Source organism: Phocoena phocoena, chromosome 1 (genome assembly GCF_963924675.1).
Source record: "Phocoena phocoena chromosome 1, mPhoPho1.1, whole genome shotgun sequence".
Taxonomy (NCBI): Eukaryota; Metazoa; Chordata; class Mammalia; order Artiodactyla; family Phocoenidae; genus Phocoena; species Phocoena phocoena.
The window spans coordinates 20025640-20050302 of NC_089219.1; the positions used below are offsets into that span (position 1 = coordinate 20025640).

The window sequence follows — 24663 nt, forward strand, 5'->3', positions numbered from 1 at the left end:
TTAGGAAAGGGAGCCAGTGCGGGTCGCACAGGCTCCTGTGTCTTTCCACGGTGGGTCTGGGTTCTAGACCTTGTTCAACCTGGCCCAGCATCACTGCTTATCACCAGGACTCGGCCACACCAGACTGAGGCCTCCATCCTCTCTCCATCCTCCATCTCGCATACAGGGGGTGCCTGTGGAGTGGGTCTTTCCCATGGTGCTTGTGGAATGAACGGTGAAGGAGATCCCACACCCCTTCCTGGGCTGAGGCCTTTCTTGCTTCAGAGGGAACCTGCAGGAGGTGGATCCTCTGCTGGGTAGGGCGGGAGGTGGGGGGTCCCACAGAGACTCTGCTTCCACGAGAATAACAGGAACAACCACAGGTGACATTTGCAAAGCACTTTACAGTTTTTATAGCATATTCATTTATGTACATCCTCTCATCTGATTTCTAGAAGACCCTTTTGAAGAAGCCAGGGCACACGTCACTGTTCCTTTGTGCAGATGAGGCTCAGAGACAGTACCTGGGTCACGCAGGGTCACACAGCTGCTAAGTGGGGAGATCTGAACCTGGGCTCTGACTCCCAGTCAAGAGCCCTTTCCACTCTCAGGATGTAATTTTTGCTGGTGGCCACCGCCCATTGCGTGCCATGGCTGTCTGAGGCCATCTCTCTCTGTGTTGGTGAGGTGGCTTGGTGTCCTGGAAAAGAGCCACTTAATAGCTCCATAACCTTGGACAACTTGCTTCTCTGAGACTCAGTTTTGTTTTCCTCAAAGTGGGTCAACACCTTCCCCACAAGCCTGTTGCAAGGGTCAAAAGTGACGTAGATAAGACACATCATTTCCAAATGATAGGGAGGACAGGTGTTCTGTTCCGCATGGTACCACTCCTGTCCAGTCACACCTGCAGCATACTCCCTGGGATGGTTGAGGCCCTGCCATGCCAGCCTGCATCAGGGCCTTCCAAAGAAGGAGACGTGGTTTGCTGGCAGAGAGGAGCATTTCAGAGGAGTTAGCTTGGCGTCCTCAGGCAGAGGGCAGCCTGGAGCCCCAGCCTTGGGTCAGGTTCCCGTGGGTTCCTGCGTTCCTTCGTGCCTCTGTGCTCAGCCTCCCCGGGGGGCAAATGAAGAGATCAGGACCTTCAAACGAGAGCCCCTTTTTGTTGCTAAACCAGTGACTTCTGGGGTGACTCGAGGCTTTGGAATTTGAATTCTAGACAAGCTCCCTCAGGATTCTGCTGTGGCTGCCCCAGTGCCCACTTCTAGGACCCACTGTCACACTGGACGTTATCATCTTCTGTCACCCATCACTACCAGGCCCCAGGTGCAATTCTTCCCTCTCCCTCCCACCCTCCCTCCTTCCTAAACAAGAACTACACCCGCCCCACAGAGGCCTCCAATCCACAGCCCAGGTAGTGTTCACAAACTCCTCCCCACTGTGGTCCCCAAACAGCTGCCTCAGAACCTTTAACTTGCACATGTTAGAAGGAGAGACCTCAAGAAGACTTCATTTTGCAACAACACGCAGGCAGTCGGCACACTGAGTCTCCCTGGAGCCCCAGAAGTGAAAGGAAACGCTTGTTGTCCCATCAGGAGTGGTTGCTTAGGGACTTGCTTCTCAGCTTTTCAAAAATAAATAATGTTATTGTGGGTTGCTTTTTTTTTTTTTTTTTTTCCTTTTTTGCGGTACGTGGGCCTCTCACTGTTGTGGCCTCTCCTGTTGCGGAGCACAGGCTCCGGACGTGCAGGCTCAGCGGCCATGGCTCACGGGCCCAGCCGCTCCGCGGCATAGTGGGATCCTCCCGGACCGGGGCACGAACCTGTGTCCCCTGCATCGGCAGGCGGACTCTCAACCACTGCGCCACCAGGGAAGCCCTGTGGGTTTGCTTTAATTGTAAGAATAGCACAGAAAATAGAGTTAAGCCAAAAGAAGAAAATAAAAATCCCCCACGAGCCTAGTCCTCCGAGAAGACCGTGGTTAATAGTTCAGTGTCTTCCCAACCTTTCCTCAGGTATCCATTTGTATATAATTTTTACAAAAGTTGAATTACACCATTGTGAAATGTTTTCTCTGAATGGATTATAAACCGTTTTTTGCTATGAAATAAACTTCTCCAACATCACTTCAGTGGCTGCATGGTATTCCATTGCATGGATAAGCCATCATTTCACCACTTCCCTGTGGCTTGATATTTAGAGTATTTCCAGTTTTTCTATTCTATTCTAAACAACACTGGAATAAATAGCCATAAAGTTAAGTCTTTGCAGCATCCTTGATGATTTATTCCCTTAGAATAAATTCCTAGGAGCCAGAAGGTCACAGGTGCTTTTGAATTAACCAGAAGAAGAGTTTGAGGGGCTTAGAGCCTCGTGCAAGGGCCCTGATACCTGGGACCTCTCTGTGGCTCCCCGACCATCACATCACCGGTTTAGCCATTCACCTTTGCCGCTGTAAGATAGGGACAATGGGCAGAATCCGAATGTCAGCGAGGAAAGGCCCTTCCCCTGGGTTTACAGGTGTGAAGGTAGAGGTTTGCTGAGAAGCAAACGGAAGCCAGGCTGGGAAGCAAGGCCGGGAGCTCCCCATCCTGTGCTCGTTACACTCTATCCGAATGTGTTTCTCACGCACTCAGCTTGGGGTGCACTGCCCCCGCCGTGCAGGCAGGCACTGACCATTGGTGACCCGCTGCCCTGACCTCTCCGTGTTCCCAGCACAGCATAATCACTGAGCCTTCGTCCTAGTCCTGGGCCTGCAGTAAGGGCTTTACAATTATTATCTAATTTTCATTCCTCCAGCAACCCTCTGAGGAAGGCAGTATTGCCCTGGATTTATAAACGAGAGAGGAAATTGAGCCAGGAATTCATGGACTCAGGTTCACGTCCAGGCCTGACTGACCCCAGAGCCTAATGCACCTCCCACTCTGGGCCCAGCAGCCTTGGCAGGTTTATCCACCAGGATTCACAGTGCCCTTTGACCCTTCCTTGCAGGTGTTCCGAATAAAGGCCATCAAGCTGGGGGAGAAACTCCTGCCGGCCTTCGATACCCCCACGGGAATCCCAAAAGGCGTGGTGAACTTCAAAAGGTAGGATGCCGTCTGGTTTCCCACTTGTGGCTTCGGCTGCATCTGCGTGGAAACTGAGACACAGGGTGGGATGAATGCCACCGCAGGAATCACGGGGGTCAGTGGCACAGTGATACCTAGCCTCAGCCAGGGGCTCTCCTGAGCTGGCGTTGGTCACTAAACCTGGTTCTCGGGTTTAGGCCACGCAAGACCTGATCTTTCTGGCATGGAGATGGGGCCGCCGTTCCTCTGTGATCATCTCGTAACACTGCCGTGACTCACAGCCCCGCCGCTGTGCCCCAACTGCCCTCCCTTCCCAGCTGGGATCCCGGGCTGGGAGGCACATCACACCTCCCACCACAAGCAGGAACCCAAAGCTGCTGGGGAGTCAGGACCCTGGGCAGAGGGACCCTGGTTTGCTGACCCCTCAGCCCCTGTCAGGGCTGGGTCTCAGGAGCCCAGAGGGGCTGTCAGAACCCAGAGGGGCTTCTGGGAGCATCAAGCCCATGGAGGCTCAGATTCCGAGGAGGAAAAACCCTGGCCAAGGTCATATAAGCCAGTAACGGACCATCCGAGACATGAGCCCAGGACTTCCAACTCCATTTTCAATAATATTTATTGTGATTCCTCCCTGTAAAAATAAATCCTCATTGCAAAAAAAATGTGGATTATACCAGAAGTGTTGGATAAGACCCAGAAAATCACCTGTGACTCCACTAGTCAAGAAACCACTGGTATGTTTCTTTCTACCGACTGTTTTAAAACATTAGTTTTTACTGGCCACTTGCATCGTCTCCCCTCCTGATAGGTTGCGTAATTCGGCGTGTGAACTAGAGTCTTTCTGGACTTTCACCAGGTCACAGAGCCGGAGTAGAAGGGACCCGGGGTGACACAGCTAGAGCAGGTGGGGCCCGGGCCGCAGCTCCGTCCCGCTCCAAAGCCCCCCGGGGACTTACCTACCCAACTGCTTCCCTCTGTGAGGGTGGGAGCCAGATGTGGCACTGAGACCCAGAGGGGAAAGGACGGGCTCAAAGTCAGGGGAATAGTGGCCAGCCGGCTTTAGGACCCACTGAGGAGCATGAATCTTGCTCCTGGAGACCCCAGTGCACCCCACTGTCTTGCCTTCCCTCGCTCTCTTCCTCCCCTGGGCTGCCATTTCTCACCATTTCCCTCGCTATCAGAGCCCAGCTCAGATGCCACCTTCTCCAGAAGCCACAAGTGTCCTTGCCTCTCCTGGCCTCCAGGCACTTTATCTGCTTCCTGTGGCCCTTGTCCCACTCAGTCTTCACGTTCCCCCATCGGCCCCGGAGCTTTTGAGGGCAGGATCCATGTCCCCGTCTTTCTTTATTCATTCCTTCAACAAATGCTCACGTGAGGCAGTGTGTGCAGTGCGAGAGACCGACCCTGATGACTGCTGTCCGTACCATTTACCGAGCGATCACTCTGCACCTGGCACATGCTAAGGGTTTCGCTCAACGCCCCAGAGCACTCTCCTTGCAGCAGGCCTTTAGGGTGGGTATTTATATTACGCCCGTTGCCCAAGGTCTTCTAGCTCACAGGCAATGGGGCCAGGTTTTAACCCATTTTGTTACAGATCAAAAGCTCTGCTCCCAATACCCACCTGGCCCTCCCTCAGGCAGGAGCCCCGCCACCCCCTTGCGACGCATGGAGCAGACCTGGAGACCTGGTAGAAGGCCTGTGCCGGTCCCCAGGCACCCAGGGAGCCCTCTGGGGCCATTCTTGAGACCATCCTACAACCTGAGCCCGGGGGGAGGGCTGTAATATGTCCATCACACTGGACTTTCTGTTCCATCTCCTGAAGCGATTTCTTATCTCAGGGATCTCAGTCCAACAGGGGAGGGGAGGCAGGGGCCCTGGGCTCAGGTGGAGTGCCCAAGGCCCCCCTTACTTCCTGGGGAGGTCACGCCCTCTAGGGCCTTGCAAAGAAGGGAGGACTCGGCCTGCTCAGCATCTTCACCTTCTTCATCTTCATCTCTGTGGTCAGAAAGGATTCCTGGGGTGTGATGTCACTTAAATCTCACTGCAGGCCAGGAAGGGGCCCTCAGGGCCCATCAAACCCCCAACTCGGTGCCAGGGTTCACTCCTCAGACCCTGACACTTTGATCCCTGCTCAGATTCCTTTCCCACCAACACTGATCTTGGAGAAACACGGCCAGACGTCTTGGAGCCAAGACACAAACACCCCGTCTTTCTGGATCCCTGTCCCGGGTCCAGCTTCTCAGGCCTCACTTAGCTCAGGCACCCCTCCCTCCTCCACGCATTGGCACCCCCTGACTCCAAGCAAGCCCCACAAGCTGCAGCCCTGGTTGCCTGCCTTACCCGTGTCCTGCAGAGCCCGGACCTGATCCCCCGCAGATCCTGACATTTCTGATTAAGAAAGCGCGTTTATTTTTAGGCTGTTTGCATGTTGCCAGTGCTGTATACATATGTATGTGTATGCATATTTCCTGGCAACACCTCCCTCTCATTTTCTGGGTAAGAGAGTCTATTGCTAAAAATGCCTCCGCATTCCACCAGGGAAAACGTCAGGGATGTATACAGCCCGCGTGGCGCTGAGTGTTCCCTTTGGAGAGGGCCTGCTGGTGGGAGCTGGGTCCACACTGCTGCCCCTGGTCAGTGCAGGGCTGGCTGTGAGCAGCTCAGACATGGGCCCTAGTGTGGGGGGGGGCAGTAACTAGGCCCTGTCCCCAAATTGCCCGTTGAGGAGGACCCTGAAGGGAGGTGGTCCCCAAGTGAGTGTGACCCCTCCCCCTCCCTGGAGGCAGGCCTGGGAGGCGGAGGCAGGAGCAGCCATGACCCGTGACCTGCAGGACCACTGAACTCTGGGAGCGGGGAGGTGGCCAGTCCAAGGGCCTCTGCAGCTGAATCAATCTCACTGGCTCTCTCACACACCCAGCCTCACATACACCTATGCACCCTACTGCCACTCACCCAAATCACGAGGACTCAGATACGCAGGCTCACCTTTGTCACACGCACTCTCCCACTTCTATATGTGTGCCCAGATTCACACACAAAGATGCGTTTACATGTGCACGTTTCTGCTACACACTTACATACACATCGTAATAATTGTGCACGTTTTTGAATGTTCACTGTGTCCCAGGCACAATGACGTGGGTTCTCTCTTTTCGGCACACAACAACCACGTGGGCTCCATTTTAACAGTGAAGAAACAGACTCAGAGAGGTGAGGTAACTTACCCAGGTCACACAGCAGCAAAGCAAAGTTAGAATTAGAATCGTGGTCTGTCTGGCTCCAGAGTTAACGATTTCACCATACACATGTGTGCACACACAGGCACACACATGTAGAAGCTTCCACCAGGCTGGGGAGGGGCATTGTGGAGCAGCCCCTCCCACCAGGGGAGAGTCCACTTGGAGACTTAAAAGGCAAGGAGGGGAGCAGAGGGCAGAGCTTCCATCAGCCCATTGCCTCATGAGGCCGATCAGAAGACCTCCTGGTCTCTGGATGCTGCCCAGAACAGATGCATTTGGGGCACAAAGTACCTAGGATTTGGATTTGATATCAGCTCTACCAGCACTGTCACTTACTGTGTGACCTTGGAAAAGTGTCTTCCGCTCTCTGAGTCTGAGTATCCTGACCTATGAAATAAGAATCTTGGTATCTACCTCTAAAGTTAGATGTGAAGGTAAAATAAGATACCGCTGCTGCCTGGCACATTAGGAACTTAACTCTAACAAACAACACATAATTTAGATGTGCGTCATTATGGTAACAATAATGGTAACATAATGGTAACAATGACAGTCGTCATGTGCATAACTTATATCTCACAATGGCTCTATGAGGTGTGGGTACTGTCATTTAACAGATGAGGAGACTGGGGTCTAGAAGAATTCACTGACCCTTCACTGACCCTCCTGAGGTCTCCTAAGCTGGGAACTGGGGGAGCCAGCATTTGAAGCCAGGCAGGAGAGAAGAAGGTGCCTGGCCTACCGCCCGCCTCTGCCCAGGGCGGCTGGACCACAGGAGGCCCACTTGGGAGGGTGAGCATTGAGAGGGAGGGGAGAGGAGGGAGAGGCTCCTGTGGGGGAAAATGAGAACAAAAGATGGCTGGTGGCTGGGGTTTTTTTTTTACCTTGAGTTTCTCTGCGAGGGCAGGAAGCATCAATTATTCAGGAAGCCCTCTGTGGGTACCTGCAGCTCCCACTGAGATCACAGGCTGGAGAGAGAGGTCTCTCGGCGTGGGGGGAAGAGGGACAGAGAGGGGTCAGCTTCCCCTTCCCTCGAGGTGGATATGGGGCCGTCTCGGGGACCCCTTAGGGAAGTGCCCTCTGAGGTTTGAATCCTGCCTCCACCCCCTACCAGCTCTGAGCTTCTGAAAGCAACTCACTTCCCTTTCTGAGCCTATTTCCTCAGGGTTTAACGATGCTTTGCCTTGTGGGCTTTAAATGAGGTCATGATGCAAACGCCGGCCCCAGTGCCTGCATCTGGAAGCTGTTTGATTTACTATCTAGGAGCCAAGTCTCCCCTCTCTGTGAAACCCATCCCTCCTCACCTGCCCCCAAGTCAGGAAGATACCCAAGGAAGCAGGGATGTTTACTGAGATCACCTGCTCCAGAAGATCCTAAGACTCAATTCCATCTGTTTCCGGAAGCTGGAAGAGTTTCCTGACTTTCCTGAAACCACATCAGAGAGGAGAAGAGCAGCCTTAGGGGAGCCCCAGCCCAGCCCAGATAAAGCGGTGCCCCTCAGCTGGCAAACTGTGACCTCCCAGACCCACGCCTGCCTTCCTAGGTCCTGTCCCTGGGAGACAGAGGGATGACAGAGGCCAGTCCCCAGGGAGCCAGAGCTACCACAGCAAGGAAGCAGAGGGGCTTCCAGAGGCTCCGGCAGAGCCAGCCCCCTGGCCTGCCACACACTGACTGCACCTTGGAGGCCCTACGGATAGGGGGCGCTCACTCCACCCCGCTCTGTGCCCACCCACTGTCACCCCGCAACCTCCCTGCAGAGGGAGGTTGACCCTTGTCTCCCTGGTTGTCCTAAATGTCCCACAGGAAAGAGTGTCATGATACGTGAGGGCTCAGATCAGGGAGAGGAAGCAGCTTACCCAAGGCCACCCCCATCCTGCATCTTCCTCTTCTCTCTCAATCCCCGCAAAGCCCTAGGAGCGGAGACTGGGACGCATTAACCTCACTCAGTCTGACGGATACAGAAACTAAGGTACACGGGAAGGAATGGTTTGCCCAAGACCTCGCTGCTAACAGACTCGAACCTGTGCCTCCTGGCTGCAGGTCCCAGGGAGATTTTAAGTGACAGCTGCTGGAAAGGCAGCGTCCTGGCCTCTTATCATGTAATGAGACGACAGGCCAGCAGCTGCACAGTGACTGGGACAAGCTCTGGCGTCAGAGCCGCCTTGGGTCCCCACTGTTCCATTTACTGTGTGATCTCGGGCAGTGATTTCACTGCCCTGTGCCTTGTTTTCCTCATCTGTGAAAGGGGCAGATGGGAGGATTACCCGAGGCCCTGCCCCTGCACTCTTCCTCCGTGAAAGCACCCAGTACTTTCAAGGAAGGGGAGGGAGCGGTTAGTTGACAGCCTTCTCCGACGGGGTCGCAGGGTCATGCTGGTGATCCATCTAAGGTGTTCGTGAGACATGTACATGCTCAGCGAGTGAGGAGACCTTTGCTCCGAGAGCCCCTGCTGCTTTCATTCCCGACCTTGGACCTCCCAGGGTCCAGCAGCCCCAGGTGTGTGCTCTTAGCAGGGCCACCCGCCCTTCAGGTGTGGGTTCCACGAAGTTCCAGGGGCCATTGTGTGTCCGTGAGCAGCACTGGCTGGGGGGGAGGGGCCAGATGGGATCCCTGCTCTCTTCATCTGCCCCCTTCGGACCCCAGCCATGCACCATTTACCCTCCACAAGCAGCAACAATGATTATGAGCCATTGATAAGTGGATAGAAATAGTGCTCTGTGGCGGGGGGTGGTCTTTGTGGCCCCTGACAGCATTATCGGTGTCACCTGTAAATTTAGCATCATGTGTGTGCCAGGTCTTGGCCACCAAAGCAGCTCTGCTAATATTCTTCTGGAGCCTACACGTCTTGCAGAAGCTGCTTGACCATAGAAACAAAGAATATTGCCTGTCAGACAGGCCTGGGTGACCCTCGGCAAGTTTCTCACCAGCCTCAGTGTCCTTATCAGCTAAATGGGGCTGAGAATAGTACCGACCCCCAGGGAGGGTTAACTGGGATTGCACGGCGAAGCTCCTAGTCCAGTGCCTGGCAATGGGGCAGAGGAGCCAGCTCTGCTGGCAGAGGGTGACCGAGGCTGCTTCTGTCTTTCAGCGGCTCCAACAGGAGCTGGGGCTGGGCCGTGGCAGGGGGCAGCAGCATCCTGGCGGAGTTTGGATCCCTGCATCTGGAGTTCTTACACCTCACCCAGCTCTCTGGCAACCAGGTCTTCGCAGAAAAGGCAAGTCTTCTCCCCTGCTCCCTCTTCTCCACACGGAGAGCGAAGGGTGGGCACTCGGCCCGTGACGGGGAAATGATCCGCGGGCCAGCTGGAGGGCCCGAAGGCCTCCAGCCACTGCCAGCATAGCACATAGTTGCCTCATCGTAACCGATGCCAGGCGCCAGGGAGGTGAGTGCAGGGAGTCAGCAGCATTCTACAGAGGGCGCGGCAGAGACATAGCTGCCAGCGAGAAGGTTTTCCCTGGTACATGCGCGCCTGCTGGCAACCACACACGTGTGAAATCCGGAGAAAGTGCAACAACGGAAATCCAGGCACCAGATTGCGTTGGCAGGAATTGGCCACCCGGCACAAAAGTCCCCTTTCCAGAGACATTTAACTTCTTCGAGTGAGATCTGCCTGCCTTTCCCCTTCCAGATGCCCGTCTAGTGCATGCTGTCAGCAGGCTGGCAAAGCAGTTTCATTCCACGGCAGAGGCTCACCTCTGTTCCTTCTCGTCGTTACCAGGCTGGCGAAGGCCACAAGGGGCTCAGAGTGCTAGCACCCAGGCCTTCGTCCATCCTGACAGCTGCCCATCCCTGCCCCCCTGTGAAGCCCTCCAGAAGGAGCGGTTCCTCGGTGTCACAGCCCTTGGCAGTCCTACTGTCTGCAAGTGTCTCCGTAGGTCTAACCCTCAACCCGAGGAAGAGAAGTGGACACACACCACCCTCAGATGGTGCTTGCCCCTTCCTGAGTCCTGCCCCTATAGGGAGATGAAGCCCTGGCCTCCAGGAAGAAGGAGACCCCCACTCCCAAAGCCTTCTCTTCCCCCCAAATGTTAGTCTCTCGGAACACCAAGGGAGCTGGGAGGTCACAGAGTCACACCTCTACCCAGTGGCTCTCAGTCTTTTGTCGGCCGAGCAGCCCCAAAGCATCATCTAGCATGCTGGTGAAGAAGCGGATTTCTGAGTGTCACCCCAGGCCCAGGAGTCTGCATTTGAAATAAGCCCCCATGTGCTCTTTGATGCCAGGCTTAGGACCACTGCTTGCTCAGTTGTGGGAATCCACCCGAGCTTTCTTGAGAAGCTCAAAGAAGAGCTTTCAACCCCTTGGTTGCTCCCTCTGCACTGGGGCTCACTACCAGCCTCAAACAGCCCCTCATGTTGTCAGACCTCCCTCCAGAAGCTTTTCCTTATGTTGAGAGGACTCTGCCTCCCTGGGATACCCCACCTCAAGAGCTCATGGAACAAATTCAATCCCACTTCCGATGGGTCTTCTCCTCTGGTCTTTTTTCCTGCCTCCAGGCCCTGCCTGCCCCCAGCCCCCCTATTTCCACTGCTCTTGAGCCGGACCCCTCTAGGAACACCACGGCCGGCTCAGAGTGGAGTGAGACGAGCAGCTTGCTCTAGTTCCTGCTAGTCTGGAGATACCACTGCCTGAGCACCTACGATGTGCTGGGTACCGTATAGTAGCTCTGATTTCCCCACCAACCCTATGAGGTGTATCTTCTGTCATCCCCATTTTGCAGAGGAGGAAACTGAGACTCAGAGAGGTTAAATCACTTGTCCTGGGTCATCCAGATGGTAAGTGATAAAGCCGAGACTCAAACCCAGGACTTTCTGGCTCTGAAACCCATGCTCTTCAAGACCAGATCAGTTCAGCAGGCTTCCGGATTTTTCTCAAGCGTCCATCCACCTCATTGTCTCTCTGTGTCTCTTTACATTTACATTCTCCAGCTACTTTCATCCGCCAGTCATTGCCTCCCACAGAGGCGATTATTGGCAGTCAACAAATTGGCCCAAATTCTAGTAGCGCCCGCACCCTCCGGGGGAGCTAATTTAGCCCGTTTCACTGCTCACCACAAGGACAGTCGAGAATAACTCAGGTACAAGCACATTCCTGTCCGCCATAATGGGCTCCGTTAACATACATGGATATGAGACCTGATGTGGCAAAGCAAAGTGCTGTCCCCCGGAAAGAAAGGTCTGACAGCTAAAAGGCTGCTTTCCCTGCTCCTTACCTTGTAGATAAATCTGCCAGCGTGCTACAGCTCCATCCCCGAGGGCCTTTCTGTCCTGCAGAGTCTGTGCTGGGAGGATTTCGTGTACCGCCAGACAGCAGACCCTGATGGATCAAGCCTTCCTGAATCCCGCATTGTACCCTTTGTAGCCCAAAAGGTTGCAGATCCAGCCTCCTGATCCAGCGGGTGTGGCCTCTGCTACTCGCTGCTGCGTGGTCCCTGCCCTGATCCATGTTGGAGCCGGGGCTGCTCCCTGTGGTCAGAGGGGCCTGACTCACGTCCTGGCTCTGCCACTTACAAACCCCGTGACCATGGGCAAGTGACTGACGCTCTCTGAGATCCGGCTTTCTCGTCTGTTAGACTGAGATAATAATACCGTATAGGTTGTTATGAGGGTTGGAGATAATGTATCTAATGGGTCTGGCTCACAGCAACTGAGAAACGTTGACAGCGTTGTAGCGTTGTAGCTGTTGTTAATAAAACCCCAAGATGCCTATTAGGGTACAGGGATGTTGAGGGGCGCAGGCCTCCCCTCTGGAACGGTTCCCACAGTATCTGATAACATAACATGTTGCCAAGCTGAACCGTGTGAAATTGCCAATATAACCGTTTCTGACCTGTTAAAAAGACAGTTCTGTCTAGCGCTTCCAAATGAGCTACTGTCACTTATACGAACGCCCTCCTAAAAAGACCCGTCCCCCAAATCCACACGCAGTGAGGAAGGGGGGAGGTGGGGGAGGGGCAACTGGCAGGGCCCCGGGCAGAGCAGTCAGCGCAGAGGTGGAGGGTCAGGCCCCACTGTGGCCGCACCCCGCTCCTGAACACAGGGGCAGGACCGACTCACACCTCCGGGTTGGAGCCGGCTGCTAGTTACGCAGCTCTCCCTTCCTGCCTCGTCGGAATGGTTTCCTCTCTGGACCCGAACCAGCTGCCTCAGTCCTCAGTGGGCTGGGACTCGGCTGGCTTCTTGGAGAAAATGAAGACGTGCCTGGTGTCCATCTCTTGGCAGGTCAGGAACATCCGAAAGGTCCTTAGGGATCTTGACAAGCCCTTCGGCCTCTACCCCAACTTCCTCAGCCCGGTGAGCGGGAACTGGATGCAACGTGAGTACAGGGGCGCCGCTGCCCCTCCTCCAGCGGATTCCTGCCCAGCTTCCCGGCCTGGCTGGGCAAGGCACCCAGCTGAGTGAGGAGCGATGCACTTATTGGAGCCACGTACCAGCAAGGCATTGGCTCGGAGCTCCTGGATACCACCCTCCTGCCACCCTCGGGGCATCGTGGGGAGTGTTCATTTCTGTTGCCATTGCTGTTGTGACGGATGTGATGGCTGCTGGCTAGTGAGGCCCTGCCCTGTGCATCCCCCGCATGCTAGCTGTCTCCAGCCTTCCGTCTCTTACAGTGCCCACCGAAGCCTCCTTCATCCTCCCCCAGACTTGCAGGGGTGCTCCCGTTAGAAGTTTACTCCAAAAACAGCTCTAAGAAAGGCCATGCATCCTCTCCCAGCCCCTTTCATCTGGTTCCCTACCTCCAACTTTAATTTCTTTAAAAATGTGTAAGCAGACCCTAACTATACAGCAATATAAAAATCAGGATCTCATCACTGGTATCTCACACCTGTTAGAATTGGCCCTAGGATTTCCTGCTGTTTATGTTCAGAGGCTTTTTTTTTTCAGCCAGACAGTTGTGGGTCACCTGTGGAGCCTCATTCACAGCCCCCAGCTCCACCCACTGAAACAGTGGGATCTGAAGGTCTCTCAGGCAGGGCAGTGTTAAAGTCTTCCAGCTCCCGGGATTGCACCCCTATCGAGAAGCCCCGCTCTGCCTTGCCCTTCTGTCCAAGGCCCTGGTCGTGTGATCACAGTCAGCACAAATTGGGGGCAGCAGGTTCCATGGGCCCTGCCTCTAGGGGCTTCCCAAGACTTGCCCAGAGCCCCTACCTCCACTGCCTCTACCCAAAAAAGGACCCCTCTCCCTTTCCCTGCCTCCAGCCCCAATTGTTATGGCATTAGCAAGGGCTCAGCGACAAAGTAGACCTGAGTCTAATTACTGCATGCCTGAGGGGAATTCAGTTCATCCCTTGGAGCTTTGGTTTCCTCTCCTGCAAAATGGGAGAACAGCTGGAGATGTGTTCTTTGTGCACCGTGGAGGGGCGTGGGAGCAATGGTCAGAAGCTGCAGGAAACAGACTTCAGTTCATCTTCCAAAGATGACATGGGTTGTCCCAAATGGTCATGAGCGCCCATCACCAAAAGTATGCAAGCAGGGCCTGGAGGGCCAGCTGGCCAGCCGGCAGGGATACTGTGAGGAAACTGCAGAGGCCTGTCCTATCCCAGAGCCTCCATGATCCGCATCCAGGAGACCCAGAAAGTTCGACGGGGGAGTTTTCCTTGGTGATGACCTCACTCCCAAGGAGCCTCCTGCAAAAACCACTTACAGAAATGCAAAGTTTTTTTGTTTTGTTTTGTTTTGTTCTGTTTTTGCAGTACGCGGGCCTCTCACTGTTGCGGCCTCTCCCGTTGCGGAGCACAGGCTCCGGACGCGCAGGCTCAGCGGCCATGGCTCACTGGGCCCAACCGCTCTGCTGCATGTGGGATCTTCCCGGACCGGGGCACGCACCCGTGTCCCCTGCATCGGCAGGCGGACTCTCAACCACTGCGCCACCAGGGAAGCCCAGAAATGCAAAGTATTTTTAACCAAAACACACTGCCAAATTCAAAAGTGCCGGGAGAAAATGAAGGTTTGAATTACAGATTATGGCCATGGGAAGAGACAGTTCAATAGCCGTTCCTGCCTTTAATTGCAAGGCCTGACTGGGTAAAGAGATAAACTAAGCAGCTGCCTGCCTTAGCTGCTCCAGGACAATGCAGCAAAACCCATAAAAAGAAGGAGAGGGGCGTGGCTTCCCAGTCTGAATAGCTACCTTGGCAAATTACAGGGGAGCCGCCCCCCTCTTCCCCTGCACCGCTGAGAAGCATAATTTTCTTTTCAGGTTGCACCTGGGGTCGCAAGGCCGGGCAGAGTCAGTCACATATGGAAAATTGTCTCATATTAATAAAATATGAATCACAGGCCGCCAAATTTCAGAGGGAAGTTTATAAAGAAAGCCCTGATCACCGGGGTGCCTGCTTTCCTCCTCCCCTGGCTTTGGCGCCTGGGGTCATCCCAGGTTTTCTGTGGTTTCCTTGGGTGTTTTGGTCTGTTTTTGTCTTTTTAGGTTTTTTTGTTTTTGTTCTTGTTTTTTGATGATTGTGTAATTTTCCAGCAAACGATAACATTCCCAACTTGCATAAGCTCAGTTCACATTCTTTTCTCGCCTTGAATCCTCTGCGGAGCCCGTTGCAACCAGAGAAATTGCAGCTTAAAGAGACAAAGGGCTAATGAGGGCTGCATCCCAGTCCCAGACCTCTGCTCCTGCCTGCTCCCCACTCCTGCCTGAAGTTCAGCTTCAGGGTAGCCGGGGAGGCTGAGACCCTCCTGCCGCTAGGACCTCACAGCCAGGATAGGTCCAGCAGGCACAGAAGAGACCAGTCCTAGCAGAGCCGCTGAGAGCTCGAAGAGCTGCCAGCCCTTTGGCTTGGCCCCTGGCGTGGCTCGTCCTCCGTGTCCACTGCCCGAATCCCACACTTTCCTCAGTGGGAGGGAAGTGGCAAGTCCAGGTTCTCTCCCGTGGCTGTGGGAGTGTGAGCTGCCCGCCAGCTCCACCCCGGCCACCTCCCCCAGCTTCATGCCACTTTTCCCGCCAGCGATTCCCAGGCGTATAGGGTGGCTGCCTCCTGCTGCCAAGTGTGGTGGGAGCATTGTTGACACGATCAGGAAGCAGCAGAACCCATCTCTGCTCACGCACACCAACTCTCCCTTCTACATTTTACAGATCAGGAGACAGGCCCAGGGGCTCTGGCTTGCCCTGAGCTAATGGTGGATCCACGGCTCTAATTCCCACTCCTGCACTTCTCCCCACGTGCCCCTCGGTGCGGGGAAGACACCCCCCACCTGTGCACTGCAGCTGAGGCCCCGGGAGACTATACACATGTCCCCAAGAGGGTGTCCTATCTCAAACACCTGTGGAACTCCTGCTGACCTGGCTCCCGTCTCCCGCGCACACCTGCCAGGTGAAGCCCTTGACCTTGTCCCTCACACACACTCTGCAATCACATGGTGAAGTCCAGTCTCTTTGGCTTTGACGTTCAAGGCTCTTCCGAGCACAGCCCCCACATGCCTGCCTTTCTCTCATTCAGGACTTACTGGGCGTCTGCAGTGTGCCACACAGGTATTGGGCATAGATGCGAGTCATACAGGGTCCCTCCCCACACAGCCCACAGCCTAGCGGGGGAGGTAGACCCACAAACAGGTACCGATGACACAGCGCTGGGAGCAGCCGAGGGCAAGGCTCGCACCTAGCGACGGTGGGACAGCTGCACCAAGCACTTCCCGCAGGAGGGCGCTGGGCCAGAGGGTGCAGGTGCCTTATTTCCCTCACGTCACCCTGCGGGGACCTCAATGTTATGGGGACACGGAGGAAAGCCCTTCCGAGCTGAGGTGAAGCAGTGAGGGGGTGTCAGCCACACAAGGTAGGGAAGGGTATTCCTGGCAGAGGGGTCATCACAAGTGAGACAGAGTGGGCAGGGGGCTAGCGGTGTTTGGGGTGGCAGAGGAACCGTGAGAGGAGGCAAGCCCAGGAGACGAGCGTGGAGGTGCCCGTGCCCCCGGCTGAGTGCCATGAGCGGGGGCCCCTTCTGTGCAGGCTGACCCGGTCTGACTTCCGGCCTCCCCACCCCTGCCTTGCACAGACCTCGCGCCCCGGCCGTGGACACGCCATCCACATGCCGGGCCTGGCACAGCCCTGCCCTCCCTCTGGGCTTGCCCAGCTGTGTCCTCCCCCTGGGAACAGGGGCAAGGGGGACGCTGTGCTGGTTCCGTCTTTTCAGGTAACAAAGTCCAGCCCACGCTGGTCCCCCCCGCACGTCTCCCTAAGCCTCAGGCTTTACCTGGTCTGTTCGCATTTTCACTAGTGCTCCTTCCGTTCCTGAACCCTTGCTGGGCCAGGGTTTGTTTACGGAGGGGGCTGGAGGGGGCCCCTGTTTACTGTGGGGGCCTCCTGTCAGCCCCCTTTCCTGGTTCCCAGCTGTCTGACCCTCTGAGTTTTGATCTGACCCTCCCTCTTCCCACTTGCCCTTTCTTTCTCTCTGCATCTTTGTTTTCATTCTCTGGTTGACTGTGTAAGCCTGCAGATGGTGAGAGCTCTACCAGCTCGGCAGCTTTGGCCGAGCTATTTAGGCTCACTCTCAGTTTTCCCATCTGGGAAATGGGGTTCGTAGTGCTTACCTTACAGGGTTCTTGGGAAGATTGTTATAAATGACACAGTAAAGCTCCCAGCCCACAGTAGACCCTCGATAAAGGGTAGCTGTTGCTGTATCTCTATTTCTTTCTCTCTCCCCCCACCCACTTTCCCTCCCCTCTCTTTTTCTAACCCCTCTTTCTCCAGAGGAGCTGAAAATCCTCTTCCCATCCCCCCCACCCCGCCTTCATCCACCCCCTTCCCTTCTCCACTGTCTCACTGCTTAACAGGGAGCCGCAGTCTTCTCCTCGTTTTATCTATTAAACGCCTTTATGTTTCCCTGTTGTTAATTGTGAGTGAAGCATCGCCGTGTCTTGCTTCTGTAATTAAGTGCTCCTCTGTCAGCCATCTCTCTCCTGGGGTAGCCCTGGGTGGAGACACCTGCCCGTTCAGCCACACCTGGAGTTCCTCCTCCACCAGGGCGGACGGAGGGGTCCTCAAACCCGGTTTTCCTTCCCTCTGCTCCTTTGAACCCCATTTATCCCAATTTGCTAAATTTAAACTTGGCTTTCCCAGAACAGCTTTGTGCTCTGACCAACTAAATTAAGCCCATTGCTCCTTTCCGTGGCCTTTTATGAACCTGCCCAGCATTAATTACCATGTTTGTCACCAGGTAATAAAAATGTCTGAACTCCCTGCCACCAGATTACCTTTTTCAAGAAATGCAACCCATTTACGGTTAATAACCAGAGGTCCTGCCCCGTCCTCCGCCTGCAAAAGCAACACGATGACATGATTTATAGCAGCCGAAGGAGCCCCTGCATTTCCATGAGGGACGATGGTGCTCAAGCTGGCCCTGGTTCCCCCGGTCGCAGGCCATGCCTGCCTCCCAGCCCCCCTTCTGTCGGGGGCTCCGAGGCTGCGGATTAAATGCTCGCTCCCCACCGAGTCGCGGCGGCCTCAGCAGGTGGAGATAATGTTCCTGTCCTCTCTCCCCTCACAGACCATGTCTCGGTTGGAGGACTCGGGGACAGTTTTTACGAATATTTGATCAAATCCTGGCTGATGTCGGCCAAGACAGATATGGAGGCTAAAGATATGTACTACGAAGCCTTGGAGGTAAGACAGGCGCCTGATTCTTCATGGGTGGTCAGTCACTCACCACCAGTTCCCACGTGGGTTCCTGAGAGGCGGGGGGCTTGCTCGCCACCACACCCCTACGGCGAACTGTCGACAAGACAGTCCCCTCCCCAGCCTGTTGCTTGACTCTTCTCAAACACCCTGAAATTAGGGCTGTGTGAGCACCCTCATTTCACAAATGCAAAACCCAAGCTCAAGGAGGTGAAGTCATTTGTCCGAGGTCTCACAGGAAGCAGCAGGCAGTCTGATTCAGAAACCACAGTGTCTGTGTTTCTGTTGATGTGTCAGAGCCCAGAACACAGCCAGACTAGGAGCCCCCAAGTGAGGCTGCCAAAGCAAGACCCTCGGCCATCTTCCTGTGGAACCAGAGGTGACATACTTAGCACATCCCGGCTGGGCGGGGCCTCCCTCAGTGGAGCATCCACTTCTCTTCCTTCTCTTTATGTGGATGGAAACCAAGGCCCAGTGAGGGGAAGGCACTTGCTCAAAGCCACACAGCACAGAACTGGCAGAGCTGGAGCTAGAGCCAGGTCTCCAGAGCCAGCCGCCAGGTTCTCCCCACTGTCCCTCAGCTCTGCTGGTCTGTCTACAGGGCATGGAGTGAACAGGGATGCTAAGCTCAGATGGGTCCCTCCAAAGAGGCAGAGACTGTAGGACAGAGGGGGAGTCGGTTAGAATCCCAGCAGCCCCATCGATAGATACCTTTGAGCCCAACTAAAGAAAAGGCACTGGGCAGGCTCCGGGCCTCAGTTTCCTCATCAAGTACGTTGAGCAGGTTGGATCTATTCTGCTGCCGCCGTGGTCTAAGCTAAGTGGATTCCTCGCTCCACCCCTCCCCACTCTAAGTCAGTTCTTCCGCAGCAGCCAGAGTAGCTGTAAGTGCACGTCCCTCCGCTCGTGACTCCCTTAGCGCTCGGAATAAACCAGACTCCTCACCTTTGCCCACAGTCCCCGATCTGGGACTGCCAGTCACTCTGAGCTCTCTCCCCTTTGCCCTCTGAGCTCTCGTTCCCAACCTTCCTCAGATACACCAGACTCGTTCCCACCTCAGGGCTTCTGTACCTGCTGTTCCTTCTACCTGGAGTATCATCCAGGTGGCTGGGTCCTGCTTATTGGTCAACTCAGATGCCACTGAATTAGCCTTCCCCAGCTTCTCTCTCTCTCACACACCTGAGGCTTATATTATCAGTCATCTTCACCTTTATCAGCATCTAAAATGATCACATGTGTGTATTTGTTTACTTGTTTATTGTCTATCTTCCTGAGCTGTCTAGAGCAAGGATTTTGTCTACTCATTCACTGTATACTTCACTCCCAAAACAGTGCTTGGTACCTGGGAGGCATACAGTCACTATTTTGTGAACAAATAAGTGGATGAGGGGAAGGCAGGAAGGAAGAGAGGGAGGGAGGGAGAGGGGAAGGAAAGATGAGTGGGTGGGTGAACACATGGATGATTGAATGGATGGATGGGTGGGTGGGAGGATGGATGGGTAGGTGGATGTGGGTGGATAGGTGGGTAGATATGGGTGGATGGATGGGTGTGGGCAGCAGACTGGATGGATGAATGATATCTAGCTACACTCTGATCGCATGAATCCGGCCAGGAATGGTAGTCCTTAAAGGAGGCACATTGGAACAGGCCTCCAGAGCCGTGGGTCCTTTAAACTGTGGGCTCAGTGATGAGTTTTCCCTGCCCAGCTCCCTGGCACCAAGACCTGAGTCATGAAGCAGGTCCCAGGATTCCTGTCCCAGCTCAGTCTGGCTCAGCCCCGTCCACTCCAGGCTTCTGAGCTGAGCTTCCACTGCAGTCTGCGGCTCCTGTCAAGGATTAGCGGTCAGGTTCAGCGGTGGCCAGGTGTGCCGCCTGGAGAGGCCCCTTCTGCCCTTTCTGCCTTCCTTGCAGAGTAAACATAAAGTCCGTGAGCAGCCCAGTTCCCAGCCCTCAGGGAACACTGTAGTTGAGGCTTCAAGGGAAGAAATGGCCACAAATTATTTAAGCAAACGGGGAGTTTTATAGAAGTACTCGATTGAACAGGCTAGAACTCAGCTTTGCTCCCACATTTTATCTCCCCAGTGAAGAGCCTGAAATGTCTCTGACCCTGGGTAAAGGCTGGGCCTCTGGCGAGTTTGGGGCTTTGAAGAATGTTCTGGTGGTTGTCAGCCTTGTTGGCATGTTAAAAATCACCTGGGGAGCTGTAAAACCCCAATGCCCAGGCTGCACCCCAACAAGGTGACATCAGAACCTCTGGGCTGGGGCCCAGGCAATAACCTTGAAAGCTGCCCTGGGGGCTCCAGTATGTGAGTTAGACCAGTGTCCAGCTAGGGTGGGTGTGAGGGCTTCAGACAGATCAGCTGGGCACACCCCAGGGTCACGGAGGAGGGTCAGCAAGAAGAACAGGGAGCTTCTGTCCCTGTGGCCTCCTCCAGGCAGGTGCGCTGGGTGCCTGGCCTTAGTTAGCCCCTTCTTGCAGATGATGAAACCGAGGCTCCGAAAGGCCCAAGGTCACCCAGCAACATGGCAGAGCCAGGACGCAAACACGGGTCTCACTGACTCCGGATCCAGGACCCCTGCCTCTACTCACCAGCTCCCGAATTGCAGGGGAGCCTGGCTGGCCTGAAGGCCCTCTCAGAAGTGCGCAGATGGGGTGCCCTCCAGGAGGCAGAGGAAGGAACCGTCAGTGCCAGGCGCTTAGCCAGCGTCTTTGAGTCGCTTCATAACCATCCCAGGAATTATTATTCCGATTTTACAGTTGAGGAAAGGGAGTCTTCAGCAAAGGGAAGTAACTTGCCCAAAGTCACCCGACTCTCAAATTGCAGAGCTGGGATTCAAACTCAGCTCTCTACTATGTCTCTTGCTATGATTTTAGCCTTTTTACCAGTCGGTTGCCCGACCGTGCTATCTTGTGTTTTGCTAAGGGTTTTAGAAAGGCTTGGGGCTTTTGTTTTTTACCTTTGCATTTGCTTGTCTAAACCATACCCTCAAAGAGCGACTGGCCTATCATTTCCTCTTTACCACAACTACTTAGCTTGGGGTTAACTCCAAATAGAAATAACTAGTGGGAGACAGTCTTGAAGGTACAGATTTCCAGCTACAGTTTGAAGCTTCCTGGGATCTCCCCGGATGTCTGTGTCCTCTCCCCAGTGCTGGCAGTGATAAATGAACCAGGTTTCTGTGCCCGGGACTAGCCCTGCCACCCCTCCCGCACCAGCACCCTTAGCGACGCCGAGCAGCTACTGTGGACCCAGCTCTGCCCAGGAGCCAGGGCCCAGCCCAGACGCGGCAACCCTCCAGGCTGCCTCCGTGCTCCTCCCCACAGGGAGCAGGTGCCCTGGCGCGCCAGTCTCCTCATCAGAGCTTCCCCATCTGCTGCTCAGTGAGGGTTCTGCAGGCAGCCCACCGGCCTGGGCCTTACAGCAGAGGGCAAAGGACAAGACAGATCGAGAAATGAATGTTGTTTGAGCACCTCCCACATGCCAGGCACTGGCTGGAGGATGGTAGTGGTGGCTTCTGCCGTCACCTGGCACTCAGAGTCCTGGGACAAAGTCAGACGTTCCACAGGAATATATACACATAGGCGCACACAGGTGGGAACGGCACCTCGTAGAAAGATAACAGGGTAGTAGCGTAATGGGGCCACAGTGGTTTAGACTCTGGGGTATTCTTACCAAGGAAGAGGCATCCTGGAGGGGCTCAGACGCAGAGCTAGAGGTAGCAGAGCTGGGATGGGATTTTGGGGAAGAAGCAGTAGTTGCCGCAAAGCCCCGAGGCAGGAAGAAAAGGAGGCCTTTTCTTCGTGGAGGCCACCAGCGCAGAGACCTTCTCTGGCCTCACTCCGCAAAGTAGGACCTCCTCCCCGAGCTTTTTTCTGCCTCGTCCCCTTAATTTGTTTCATTCAGAATGTTGATCACAAATTGGGATTCTCGGGTGTATTTGCTTTTGTTGGGACGTCTCTGTGCCCATGGGTGAGCTCGCTGAGTCCAGGTCCAGACCCGTCTTCAGGGCTGTATTCCCTGCACGGAGCACAGTGCTGGCACCGAGAGGCACTCACGAAATGTTCACTGGGGGAGGGGGCACAGGAGTGAAACGAGGCCTGCGGTGTGGCTGGAGCGGGGACGGGGGCGGGGGCAGACTGGAGAGGAATCATAATAGCCAGCACTTACTGAGGCCTCTCTGTGCGAAGAAACATATGCTCAGCTCTGCAGACGCATCCCGCTGAATCCTCACAACCCTGTGAAGCGGTTCATGCTCTCATCCCCACATTATACATGAGGAAACTGAGGCACAGAGAGAACACAGAACCTGCGCAATGTCACACAGCTCGGAACTGGTGGAGGTGGGGTTTGAACCAGAGTCTACACCCGGGAGCCATGTCCGTGGCATCAGGTTAAACCTCAGGGTGTACATCAGGGAGTCTCGGAGGCCCTGCTGGACTTTCGTCTGAGGGCACTTGGAAACCATGGGAGAGCATTAAACAGACCCAAGACACAGTCAGGTCCACTACGTACAGAGTGCACCCCACCGCCCGCCCACCCCAGAGGATAGACGGGAGGGCAAGAGTGGAGGCAGAGGCCTGGCCAGGGCCCCAGAGGCTCCGCCCTGGATTAGGACCCATCGAGTCCAGCCTTGCAGCTGTGTGGGTGGCTGCCGCCATCACCTCAGTCTCCACGGCTCCCAAGGGACTAACGGCAGGCAGTCAGGGGCGCGATGGCCTGACACCTATACCCCCCAACATCCTGGGAGTCTTTCCCAACAGCATCACCTCTTGGGGGACCAGGGGAGGGCTCTGAAAGCCCCTTGCCACCAAAAGGAGCAGCCATTGGGTAATGGAAGGAGGCGGGCTTGGGCATCTGGGGGTCCTTGTCCTGACCGTGGTGTGGTGGGTGACCTGGGACACGCCACTCAACAACCCCTGTGTCTAGAGAGGGCACTACAGCCCATGTGCCTGGCTTTTTGTGAGCATTAAATGAGGAAGCCTGTGGTAAGGGTCTGTAGAGAGCAGCTGTTATTGTCTGTGGTCCTTTTTGAGAATCTGATCAAATATTACGGACCCTCTTCCCATGAAAATGCCCTAAAGTGTCACATACAATTTTAGGGGCACTCTGGACCCCTTCCAGCCCATCCACAGGCCAACTGGGCTTCAGGTTAAGATTCCCTAACAGAGGATATAATGGAGATTGATAATAATTTTTAAAGATATTTTTTCCAAAACTTTTTTTTTTTTTTTTTGGCGGTACACAGGCCTCTCACTGTTGTGGCCTCTCCCGTTGCGGAGCACAGGCTCCAGACGCGCAGGCTTAGCGGCCATGGCTCACGGGCCCAGCCGCTCCACGGCATGTGGGATCTTCCTGGACCGGGGCACGAACCCGTGTGACCTGCATCGGCAGGCGGATTCTCAACCACTGCACCACCAGGGAAGCCCCCCAAAATTTTTTGAATGTAGAAGTTTTAAAAGTCTGTGTAAGAGACTGGCCCTGGGGAGCTGCCTTGTGTCCAAGCCCCCCAGCAAGCACCAGGCCTCAGCTGGGTGAGTGGCAGAACCCCACCAGCCCCATCAGGGACCGCCCCCAGCCAAGGTCAGCAGGCCTCCTTTGTCTGGGATGGAGGGCTCGACAGAGCTGCACTTGCTGCCGTCTCCAAAATGTTCATTTTCCGTCCTCTCCCTTCCCTTCTCTGTACCCTCCCATGCCCTTCCTCCCCGCCCAATTCCCACCTTGCTCCCAGGCAATAGAGACCCACTTGCTGAATGTCTCTCCCGGGGGGCTGACCTACATTGCTGAGTGGCGAGGGGGGATTCTGGACCACAAGATGGGGCACCTGGCCTGTTTCTCCGGGGGCATGATCGCCCTCGGCGCTGAGGATGCCAAGGAAGAAAAGAGGGCCCACTACCGAGAGCTCGCAGCCCAGATCACCAAGACGTGCCACGAATCGTACGCCCGCTCAGGTAACCCCGCAAGGGGAAGGGGCAGCAGGAAAGACTGAGGCTAGACACCAGGAGGAACTGGAAAGACCAGGAGAGTGGCAGTGAGTGAAGGGAATACATGGACTTAGGGAAGCCTCACCTTGGAGGTTACCCGGAATTTGAATGAGGGGTGTGCTATACACACACAGAGATTGTGCCCTCAGTTAAAGGCAACACGGTGCTGTGTTAGCACATTGTGTGTGCCGGGTGTCATTCAGCACTTGACATACATCATCGCTGACCCTCACAACACAGATGAGGAAACTGAGGCTCAGAGATGACCCGGCCAAGTTCCCATGTGAGGGGCTCAGAGCAGAGGGTCCTCCAGCCCCTGAGGCAGAAACATTGGCTTCCTGAGCCTTTAGCAAATTCCTTCTCCCTGAGCCCTTACCCCTAAACGTATCTCTGCCTTTCCTCCCTGGAACGCTCCCATTCAGAGGGTCTCACCACCTCCTGGCACCACCCCGTAATCACCCTCTGATCCGAGACCCCCGGAAAGCTTGAGAGCTTCTGCACCATCCCCGCCAGCACTCACCGCAGCCCTGTCAAACACTAGACTCAGAAGCCGCACGAGAGGATGTGAACCCAACTCCTCATTTTACACGCGGGGAAGCTGAGTCAGCCCAGAGCGGGGACCCGGCTTAGCCAAAGCCACACCGTGTATGAGTAGCTAAGCCGGGGCTAGAACCCAGGTCTCCTGATGCCCAGCCCCATCTTGTGTGCTGCCTTTCTAAACAACACCCCTCAAAAAAAGCCCCGGGCCCCCCTGACCCCAGAAGGGGCCCACCGCTCTGAGTTGT

At 55.1% G+C, this 24663-nt stretch overlaps 1 protein-coding gene across 2 annotated transcripts in view; it reads left to right on the forward strand.

Moving 5' to 3' along the window:
- MAN1C1 (mannosidase alpha class 1C member 1) overlaps positions 1 to 24663 on the forward strand; it is a 132484-nt gene that overhangs the window by 102958 nt on the left and 4863 nt on the right. The window contains exons 5-9 of one of the 2 annotated variants that reach the window (XM_065879372.1): positions 2967 to 3061; positions 9368 to 9494; positions 12500 to 12593; positions 17767 to 17882; positions 23626 to 23845. In XM_065879372.1, coding sequence (XP_065735444.1) covers positions 2967 to 3061; positions 9368 to 9494; positions 12500 to 12593; positions 17767 to 17882; positions 23626 to 23845 — 652 coding nt within the window. The remainder of the gene's footprint in view (positions 1 to 2966; positions 3062 to 9367; positions 9495 to 12499; positions 12594 to 17766; positions 17883 to 23625; positions 23846 to 24663) is intronic. The other variant, XM_065879381.1, reaches the window with a different exon arrangement.